General features: G+C 44.5%; 1 protein-coding gene across 1 annotated transcript; it reads right to left on the bottom strand.

Moving 5' to 3' along the window:
• Positions 1–6: 6 nt before the first annotated feature.
• Positions 7–11,082, bottom strand: LOC100540786 (fibrinogen-like protein 1). Its single transcript, XM_031557840.1, has 9 exons — positions 10,519–11,082; positions 9,301–9,359; positions 7,727–7,808; positions 6,200–6,410; positions 5,002–5,161; positions 3,780–3,877; positions 3,613–3,701; positions 2,152–2,342; positions 7–1,149 (listed from the first exon to the last, which is right to left on the bottom strand). The coding sequence occupies exons 3-9, from the start codon at positions 7,796–7,798 to the stop codon at positions 960–962; spliced, it is 1,011 nt and encodes a 336-aa protein (XP_031413700.1). The 5' UTR covers positions 7,799–7,808; positions 9,301–9,359; positions 10,519–11,082; the 3' UTR covers positions 7–959.

Genomic DNA, 11,082 nt, shown 5'->3' with positions numbered 1-11,082 from the left:
CAAGGTCAGGCTGGATGGAGCTCTGAGCACCTGATGGAGCTGTAGGTGTCCCTGTTCATTGCAGCAGAATTGGGCCAGATGGCCATTGGGGGTCCCTTCCAACTCTAACAATTCCATGATTCAATAATTCTAAAGTGGTCTGGTAAATTACATGAGAACATAGAGATGGATCACGATTGCATTTTATGAATTCCCAAGGGTATCTGTTCTAATCTTAAATTTAGTAAAATCTGCCTAATTTAAATCTGAGACTTAAATATAGTTACCAGCATTGTCTATGATTGCATTAGCACGCCCCAGTATGCTGTAGAAGTGGCTCTGCAGAGCACAGCTGGGGGTAGTGAAATGCAGCATCAACACTGCCCATGCTGTGGGGGCTTACTTTGAAGTACTCTTACTTGAAAGTAGTCAGGTTGCTTACTAGCTGTTGGAGCACATCCATCTTCTGGCTTGGTTTCACATTCTAGGTATGTTCTGAAACTAAAGTGTAGCAATTGGTGACCATAGAGAGTTGCTTAAAAACATGCTGCTAATCCAAATGAAAGCACTAATGAGGGCACACCAGATGAAGTCCAATTCCTTATCACCTCATTGTTTCTGTTACCGTGTTCTCAGGCACTGATCATCACAATCAAGATGAGAAAGACCTACCCTTGAGGAGTACAGGTAGCTAAAAGAATGTGCTTGATCATTCAAGATCCAGAGAGCTTTTCAGAAGACTGCAGACTCTGCAGTGAAGTCCCAAAAACTGCTGAGAAAGGAAGCTGTGGTTCTTCTGTACATTTTTCATTAGATTGTTGGCTGGCTGTGCTCAAACAACTCGCAACTCAGCTAGTGGAAACAGCTGCAACTACAGTTACCACAGTGCAGTTTTGACAATTGGCAGCAGCAGCAAGCTGGCTGTTAATTTACAAAACTCTTTTCATCCTGTACTTTTTCACTTTTTAAAGCAGCAGATTTCAGCTGCCCTGTCCATCCTCACCATCTCCACTCTCACTGTCAACAAAGAACGGAGACCTGATTTTCATGGCCGAGAATTTGAGCGAGTACCACGTCCCGTGCCACGTAGACCAAACAATGCCATTGTCATGGGATCCGTTGTACCTTCCTGTTTTGTAGTAACGTCCATTGAGGTTTACAGCGTGGCACCTTGGAACAACGTAAGGGAGGGAAAAAGATTATGTTTAGCCTGGGAAGACGTTATGTTATTATAACAAGGTACAACTTTCACACAGCATATGTTTGGAAATACCGGGGGTGGGATTCACTGACAGGTTCAGACACTGGAGACATCTGTGATAAACTAGACATCTGATATCCTACTAACTACCTATGGAGAACTGGTTAATGCAGTCAGTGGAGCCAAGAGAAGTATGTGGGTCATCCTAAAGTAAACACCTACTCTGGTCAGATTACACAACCTGCTGGCTGCTTTGAATGTACTGACCAGGGACATGATTCATTTCCCTGAACACAGAGAGGTTTGTGGTATGCTTCAGCTCAAGTATAGGTAACTATGTTTTAACACCTAAAAATGCAAATGTCTTTTAATCAGGTTGAACTTAGCTATTGATGTACACTTTTGTAGCCCCACTGACTTCAATCTGTACGCAATGGGGGCTTACACTAACCAAAAAAAGAGGTTTGTCTTGCACTAAAGTGTAGAAAAACTCCTGATGGTGGGATGTCTATGCTCCTGAGGCTGGTGAACCCTATCTGCTTTTTGGGGGCATACCCAAATGGAAAACACATCACCAGGAAGAGTAAGGAGTAGCTTGTTCTCTTTACAAATGCTATAAAAAACTTGTGCACACTTCCTCTTGCAGTGTCTATGACCATTTTCTTTCTTAGGATATAACCCAAAGCACTTCCAAGGAATTTTCAGTCAGGCTCCTCTTCCAAGTCATTCTCTCTATACTTTTATTCTGGCCCATTTTCTTAAAATGAATGCAACTGACCTGCTTGGCTTCATAACGAAAGTAGCAGATTATTTTCCTGTTGGTTTGAACATGTCAGATTTAGCTGTGCAAGGTGGCATGTGCCAAAAGCAACCTCCATCTGCTGCAAGGCAGGCAGGTCCTCTTGGCAGAACTGCCACCCACACCCTGTTCATACTTCCAAAGGCTGAATAGAATCAACTGTTTTCCATACCTGTTAAACCACCAACCACCACTGCTCTCCAATGCACAGTTGCCTGCCAGGAATCGATCGTGATCCTTGTCAGATGTGGTGAACTGCATTGCTCTGTGAGAGGCTGACCACTGATCTTCAAAACTGCTTCCACCAGACAGAGCATCACCAGCATTACCAGAGTAGGTGCCAAACCATAACCTGTAGTTGTCCTGCAACAGGATGTGAAATGTGTCTTTGATATCAGCTCTTATTTTTGAGATCAAATTTTCTCCATCCATTGTATCCCCTGTCAAATAAGTGGCTGTTGAAGTCACTGACTTCAAAAGTCAGTGACTTTTAGTCTTATGATTTACAGAATATCAGAATGGTTGAGGTAGAAAGAGGCATCTGGAGACCATCTGGTCCCTGCTCAAGCAGGCTCCCCAGGGCATGTTATGTGTGTCCAGACAGCTTTTGAACATCTTCAGGTAAGGAGACCCCACATACATTGTACCAGTAACTTGTACCAGTGCTCTGTCACCCATGCAGTAAGTTGTTTTTCCTTGTGTATTGATGGAGCTTCCCATGTTTCAGTTTCTGTCCACTGCCTCTCGTCCTATCGCTAGGAACCACTGAGAAGAGTTCACCCTATCCTCCTGGCACCCTCTCTCCAGGTATTTATACACATGGATAATTTCCCTCCCGAGCCTCCTCTTCTCTAAGCTGAGCAGGCCCAGCTCCCCCAGCCTTGCCTCATATGAGCAGTGCTCCAGTCTCTTCATCATTTTAGTAGCCCTTCTATTATACTAGCATCAACACAAAGGGCTTCAGGTTTTATTGATTTTCATGAATCATTTGATACACTATGCAACAAGCTGGAAAGCTCTGCCTGGCTCATTGATCACAAAACCTGTTGCAGGAAACTGTGCCAAGCAGATGTTTTCATAAACTGGTCATGGTTCAACTAGAACAAGTCCTGTAGCGTTTCCTCTCCTCTAAGACCTAGAAGTCATCTGATTTTTAGTTTAACGGACCTGTCCTCCTAGGAATTCTTGATAGAACTGTCTGTGTACAGCTAACAGTTCTGAGATGGATGATTACTTCTGTGATGTGGAGTTTTCCTGATATCATATTCCAATTCTATTTATAAAATAAAAAATAAAATAAAAAGAAAAAGAAAAGGAGAATGGTTATTTTCAAAACTTTTCATAAGAAAGCTCTAATTGCAAATGGAACATAGTGCATACATTTCTGGAGCAATGATGGAGGTGGGACTAGAACTGGTCCACGCAGGGTGTTTTGGGCTACTTACACATGGGATTCAGAGGTGCAGCCCCTGCATTGAGCAGTTTGCTGTCTAAAGCTAGAATGCAAACATGAAAATACAGTGATCTGCCTGTCCTTGGTCTTTCTCTGCCTGTGGCACTTAGTAGAGAATTAATGCTGAAGGCTGACACTGTGTGGTTAAAACAAGAAGTCATTGCTCTCTCCATTTCTTACCTGTTCATTGGTGAGCTGGAAGTTTTCATATACTGCATAACGTCTTTCCCCGTGCCAGTCCATCAGGTCAATCTTTAATGAGCTCTCTCCTAAGCACAAAGTGGACTCCTGTTAGATGAACTATCTCAGGCGAATTGGAAAAATCAACAGAGGGAGAATACTTGCACCTCTAGCAAGCAGGTCATAGATGTGGTCGTTGCCCAGCCAGTATTCATCATTCTTGCCCTGGAACTTCCCAAATCCCAGTTTGTAATCATTCCACTTCCTGCAGTAGATACAAATATGAATTTCAGCATATGGGGGCAACAAGTGTCAGTTGGTGATACTTGCAGTCTCAGATATATATAATAGTCTTGGATGAATAAAGTGATACAGTGAAGAATCTGAAAACAAGCAGAAGCTGCAAACAAAAGCTTCTGGATGAAGCTGGAAGGAAAATATCTGGATCTGCTTTGTGTTCCTGTTCCACTTAAACCTATTTTTAATTCACTGACCACTCTCACTTCTGTTTCTTTGCAAAGCCACTGCTAGTGGCAACTTATCCTTTAAAGACACACACTTATTTTTCACCAGAATCCTGTAGCTTTGTTGTTCTTAAGATAAATCTTACGTTATTACATTCTTCTAATCATTTCAGTAACTTAAAACCTCCTGTTATTTCTGTGCTGTCTTTGATATTCACATATACTTCCTGTGTACTGATATTTCAAATTTAATTAACCCTGTATTTATTCTCTCTCTCAGGTTGTTTGTGGGGATTTGAAATCTGCCTGACCTACTTACTAGTAAATGCTACTCCTTAGGATGTTTTTCACTGACATAAATTCATCTTTGCTAAGAGTTGAATCATCATGGCTAGATAGCTATCCTCCTTTGGGTAGGCTAGCATAGAGCCAGTTGATGTAGCTTTACAATGGGTTGCACTTGATTTAAGAGACACTACACATGCCCTAAAACTCTGTGTGCTATAATTAATCTTCATGGGGACATTTTTTCCAGGTAAAAAACTTTTTTCCATAAGGGTCATCAAACACGGGAGCAGGTTAAGGGGCATTTGGATAGTCCTGTTCATAATGCACTTTAACTCCTGGTTAGCCCTGAGGAAGTCAGGCAGTCGGATGATCTTTATAGGCCCCTTCCAATTGAACTGCTTCATACAAACATGCATGCACATACACTCTCAAATGCAGACAGCCATGGAAAAGGTATTATAAATCCATCTTGAAAATGGCCTCCTGTTACCAATACACACCCACACACTGCCCTAATGCAAAGAGTTACCGTCATTATTACCTTGCATATCCTGCTTCCCAATCCTTGGGTTTTGCCACCTGGTGGGCACTGGGGGTCTCACTGAAGGTTCTGTTGATGGGACCTCAAGGCACCTACCTGTTGAAATTCTCTCTGCCATTAGTCCGTCGCTGGATTACAGTCCATCCACCGCCATCAGACATGTCACAGTACACCAGGAAAGGCTCTTGGTCTGCCCTGGGCCTGACTCGGTAGTAGCCACTTTTGGTCTTCTTCCTATTATACACTGCAGAACAATCTGGGCAGAATGGAATTGGTTTGTTACATGAGGGAACGCAAGGGGGTATGTCCAGCTAAGAGAGAGCATCGCTGAGAGAAATAGGACATGGACCCTTGGCCGGCTCTGCAAGGCCTGCAGAGACAAAGCAGACAGATCAGAAAGGTGTTAGGAATGCTGACTTCCAGAGCAGGGCTTTGGAGCCTTGGGAATCATTCCAAATATTCAGTGAGACAGGGACAGGTGCAGCTCAGGTGGGGCTAAAGCACGTGGAATGTGGGAGCAGGGCTGGCTCTGTCAGCAGGTGCCGTGCAGTGACCAGGGGATGGCATATGGGCAGTTGGCTGGGCCCAGCTGTTCTGCATAATTCAGACTCCCAGAACAATACAGATCCAGCTTCACTGCAAGTGGTACTTAATTTCCATGTGGAAACTTAACCTCAGCTGTACTTTGGACTGGATAAAGGCCTAAAATTTCTAAAGCTAGAGGGTGAGTTTGTGTGACTGTCCCCAGCAGGGATTCATACTTTTAGAGTAATGCCCATCAAGGATAAAATCATGGCCACAGACTATGATTCAAGTTATGACACTATTATCAAAGTGACAGCAAGAGAGAGCATGCCTGTGTATTACCACACAACAGAAGTGATGAAGAACAGGGATGCTGGTTTCTTTCAGACAGGTTGCAGTGCCTGCACCCCATCTTCTCCTATAGCACATGTCTAAAGCAGGTCCGATGGAAAAGAGCTGCAACATGCTTTTTCCTCTGCACTAGAGTCTCTGGGTGAAAACCTAGTTGCAGATAGCTGGGTGGTAGCTGGGTGATGGCTGCCTAAATCTGGGCCAGATGAATCCAGCCCCAGGGAAGCCTCCTAGCACCAAGCACAGTTTGCCCTTCTCCTTCCATGTACCTGACTGCATGTTAAAACACATTCCACTTTAACATTTTAAAAGCTCAATAAATTTTTAGCAGGAATAAAATGTGATACAAGAGACACTGCAAGAAGAACTAAACTTTTTTGCAGGCTGACATTTCCACATATACTAATGCAAAATGTACCTTGGTCATAGACTATCAAATTTCCACTAGTTGTAGGTAAAAGAGTCTCATGCTGCATGCTCCCGTTGCCTGAGAAGAGCCCACTTTTTGTCCTATGATAAGTGTTCTCCAGGATGTCCTTCAGCTGCAGTTCATATAAGTAAAGCAGATCTTGAAGATGTTTTAATCTTTGTCTCAATTTATTGTTGTCTAGGAGGCAAATATCATTTTCCTGTGGGGGGAAAAAAATAAATGAAAAGAAAGAACAAGAAACACACTTCAATCAGTGATAGGAACAGAGGGGCAGAGAGGGAATGAGTGCCTGTCTCCTCTTGACCTTGCTCTGCCTCTATGGATCAAGATGAATCTATGATGGCAGTCCCTCTCTAAGAAGTATGAGTCCTGCAGCATGGGCTGTTGATTTGCACCCAGTGAAAAGTGATTTCTTGCAGTGGTCTTTCCACTGATCTGAGCATTGCAGAATATCATCAGACATGTGGAAAATTACTTTGGACAAAAGTCATTCAGCTCATATAAGGAAATCAAAGGGAGTTTTGCGGACTATGAAACTGCTCAGGGTAATAAGAGCAGAAAATCCTTGCTCTTGCACTGCAGCCAGACTAAACCAGTGAGGTACAGAAACATCTTGTAAAACTGGAAGATAAAAGAGCCTGAAGAGCAGTGGGCCTACTGGGATAAGTGGAATAACTTCAGAGCTGCATTACTATAATCAAGACCAGAATCTGGCCCAAACTGGCTGAGGCTTTAAGCAACAACGTAGTCTGTGGCTGATGTTACTCCACTAGTTACATCAACAGAACAGAGCAAATTACCTTCCAAGACAGTCAAGAAAAGGTGTGCATAAGAACCAGCTGCTGGTTTTGCTCTGAGCAAGCTGGTTGGAGCAACACCAGAGCAGGCCCGATTCTAGGCATGAGAGAAACAAGCAGGACAGCAGATTGCCTTGTGTGCCAACACATGGTTGCCCAGCCACCTGCTTCTTTTCCTCCACTTGTTTGTTTTCCCCTGCAGAGGAGTATTGCCAGGTTGGAGCCACACAGGAACTTGCTGCAGACAGCTCTGGGCTCACCTCTGCCAAATCTGTACCTCTTTGAGCTGGCCCAAGAGTGATTTGCTCATCAGATGAAAACAGATTGCTTCAGACTATGTCTAGCTCCTCTTTCCCTGCTTCTTAAATTGCAGTGAGTAAAAAGAAGACAGTTTTCCCTGAGGAAATGGAATGGAGTATTTCTTTACTGGCCATAAAATCTCTTTTTTCTTCATCTTTTTTTTTTTTTTTTCCCCTTGAAAGGGCTTTTTTGTTGTTTTTGCAATTATTAGCAATGTCAGTCCAGCCATGTGGAGGGTTGCCCAGCCCCTAATGCTGTGAAAATCTTGTTATCAGCAGCAAGAGTAACCTTCCCTTAGTTGTAAGCTCCTGCAGTCCCACATTGTCTGCAGGGGACACCTATCCCTATGTGACTGGAAATGGTAACCCATTGGCGTATCACAGAGAGGCTGTACAGACACTGGTTGAGGCATACGCACCGAAAACCTGGGTGCAGATGAGCCAAAGTTGACCAGAAGGAGCAGCAGCCACCAGGACATCAACACACTCATCTCTCATCACCTGAAAAGAAGCATTGACAGACTGCACTGTTTCTTAAGTTTCTCTCACAGCTTACCCCTTCTCCCCTACATCACAATCACATTTAACTCCCCGGTAAGTGCTGCAGGATTGGATATCTTTTCACAAAGAGTGGTGAGGCACTGGCACAGGCTGCCCAGGGAAAGTGGAGTCACTGTCCTTGAAGGTGTTCAAGAACTGTGTAGATGTGGCACTGAAGAACATAGTCAGTGGGCATGATGGGATGGGATGGTGGTTGGACTAGGTGATCTTAGTGGTCTTTTTCAACCTTAACAATTCTGTAATTCTATTCTATTTGCTAAGGAGGTAACTTGAAGCCATGGACAGGAAAGAATGGGACAAAAGGTGCGTGCAAGGGAGAAGCTGAAACATCAGTGCAGTGTGCTGACATGGAGGCCGAGGGTTTGGTCCAAGCTTCTGCTGCACTGGAGGAACAAAATCCCCATGTGATGCTCCAGCAGCTTCTGCCCCCTCTCTCTAGTGCTCACACACATGGGAAGTTACTCAGCATCTCACCAGAGTACTCCTTGTCAGAATAGATTGTCAAAACTACATAGTCCCTGTGCAGTTCTTTCTCCCCAGAGATAACAGGAATTTTGCCTCCCGGTTCAGTGAGCATATGGATTGCCATTCTGAGGTCCACAGAGCTGTCTATTAGTACAGGAGTTGCAGAGTGGGCACAGAGTGAGCACAGGATGGTTTTCAGTGGGGTTCTCAGTTTTTCAGAGGGGAAGTGGAAAAAAAACCTCTGCTGCTGTTCTGCCCCAGCACACAGACAGGGCTTTGGGCTGAGGCTCAGCTAGAAAAAAACACGTAAACAACCACCACTGGGAACATGCAGCTGAGTGCAAGCAAACAGTACAGATTGTTCATAGTGTGCCTGCATGGTGCACTTAAAAAAAAAAACAACAAAAAATCATAAAAGAATAAAACAAAATCTGAAAAATGGGATAAAGCAACTCCCCCTCTTCACATCTGGAAGTGCTGCAAAAAAGTTGGCTCCCCAGATCTACACTCCCAGGACTTGCTTTTCTTTAGCTGCGACTCTAGGAGCATCACTGCAGCAGCTGCATATAGAGCTGGCAAAGCTGCTGTGACAGGGAAGCTGCCTGAAACCAGGCCAAGGCAAACCAAGAGAACTGCCCTGTGGAAGTCACTGATAAGAGACATGCAGGTGTGAGCTCTGGCACGTGGCATTTTTTCAGATGACAGAGAAAAGAGTTCAGAGTTATAGAATGGTTCCCCCTGAGCCCAGGACTGCATGTACTTCTCCTTCCCGCTGCCCTGCAGCACACTGCCATTCTGGCACTGAGGTCAGGATCAGGCTCAGTGCAGAGAATGTGGGTGGAAGCAAAAAGCTAACAGGGAGGATGGATTGGAGCAATGTCTCCTGAAAAATAGACAGTGAAGTCTGGAAGGGAAAAAGGAAGTGATTCTGCCTATGCCTTTATCAACATATATTAAATCCACATACCTGCAACTCGCCTTTCCTTCAGACCTCCTCCTGATATGAATATCTCCCTTGAAAGTCAACTGCAAAATAAAGTGATCATAATCCTGGCTTTCTTTCTAAAGGCTGAGTAGATTTTCCTTTCCAGATGGCCCACATCAAGGGCTCAGAAAAATGCTTCACGGCATCAGGCAGCTCCACACAAAACACATGCAGTCTTACACTAACCCTGATGTATCTGTTGTTACCCAATACTGCTCTTACCCTGCTGCCTCACAGTTAGAATAAGGAACAGTTATGTTTCTATCAGTGCTGCTCTCCAAATGAGAGTGACTCTGCTGGTTGTGCACCATTACCCGCCTTATCTGACCATGGAGCTCAAACAAGACTGACTTGCTGAAGTGTTTATATGAATCACTCAGACTAACGCTCCCTGTGGGAGTTTTATCTCATATTTAATACGGCCGGGCTCATTTCAGTAAGCCCCACAAGGTGGAATGAATGCAGCTTTTGTGGTCAGTGTTTCTTTAGCTGTTTGATCTGGTTTATACGTAAAAAGCACAGTGCAGCCGTAATGCCGAAAGAGCTGAAAATTTGAAGCAAGAAGTGAATGCAGAGGTGTTGAGCAAGATTTGATATTCAGCTGAAATCTCAGAGGGTTTGCAGTTGTGTAACTCCTCAGAGCTGGATGATCGGATTTGCTAGTTAACACAAACAAGGACATTTGTGGAAGAGAGAAAAAAGCAAACAAATGAGTGCATCCAGTTGCATTATGGCCAAGGAATTACAGATTATTTTAAATACAGTAACAGGAATGCTCCATTTTACAGGGCTGAGGTCAGAGGAGGGGCTGTGGGGCCAAAAGACCAGGTATATAAGTAAGCCCCTCATAAACTTCTCTATTACCCTTCACTAAACAGAAATTTACAGCTCTTACAAAGTACAGCAGTGATGTTTATTTCTTAAAAATTCAATTTGTCTTCTTCATCAGAAACTGCTGACCCATCTCACCACAAAAGGGTTATGTAAGCAGTGCTCTTCTCACCACTTATTCACTACCCTTGTTTTGAGGCAGGCTTTTGAGGCTGTTTTGGATGCCCCTGAGCATGTGGGGTCTGTGTCTTTTTCCTTGGGCTGTGTCATTCAGCTCTTCTCTTGCTTTTATCCACGTTGTCCCTTTCTCAGCTTGAGCAAGTCAGACAGTGCTTGAGATGACACGCACCAAATTATGCTTTTGCCTACCTGGCCAGCATGCATGTCCCCTCAACCTATGGACGTATCTTGATTCTGGATAGAGAAGCACGATGAATCCAGTCAGCAGCAGCAGCATTAGTGCAGCATGGTCAGCCATAGGTGTTTACAGCGTCCCATGGGGCAGCCATCAGACCCCACATCTCCAACTCCTGCTGGTCCCTAGTAGATGGGGCAGTGGGGCTGTAAACCTGGTGGGGGAAAAACTCGTGCATGTATGTTAAGTGACTGCCACTTTGTAGGAGCAGAACTCAAAGTCCAACCCTTCCTCAGGGACCCCCAAACGCCTCTCAGAGCCCAGAGGCCTGAAACGCCCATGTTCTGTTCAAGGCTCCAGTGGTGATAGCCTCGACAATGTCTGCATGTGAAAATCCCGGTCAGCTGGAACATGTTCCTCGCATACCTGTTTCATGATGAATTTATTTGCCCAGGCTAGAAGAAGAGTCAGGAATACCTGAAGTACTGCAGAGCCACGAGGTTGAGTTCCCATGAGGCAGCTCAAGCAGGGAGACATGTTCCTGCACCGCTTCACTGGCCCTGAGGTAAAACAACCAA

This window comes from Meleagris gallopavo, chromosome 1 (genome assembly GCF_000146605.3).
Source record: "Meleagris gallopavo isolate NT-WF06-2002-E0010 breed Aviagen turkey brand Nicholas breeding stock chromosome 1, Turkey_5.1, whole genome shotgun sequence".
NCBI classification, from domain to species: domain Eukaryota; kingdom Metazoa; phylum Chordata; class Aves; order Galliformes; family Phasianidae; genus Meleagris; species Meleagris gallopavo.
Note: the sequence above shows the minus strand (reverse complement) of the source record. Positions and strands in the feature narration are given on the sequence as shown.

Excerpts from the sequence above, each read along its gene's own strand:
- LOC100540786 (XM_031557840.1), bottom strand. The coding sequence starts at position 7,798 with ATGAGTGTGTTGATGTCCTGGTGGCTGCTGCTCCTTCTGGTCAACTTT. Across the intron at positions 2,343-3,612 it reads TCCAGCTCACCAATGAACAG|GACAACTACAGGTTATGGTT; the intron begins GTAAGAAATGGA and ends ATCCTGTTGCAG. Across the intron at positions 1,150-2,151 it reads GGTGGTTGGTGGTTTAACAG|GTGCCACGCTGTAAACCTCA; the intron begins GTATGGAAAACA and ends CGTTGTTCCAAG.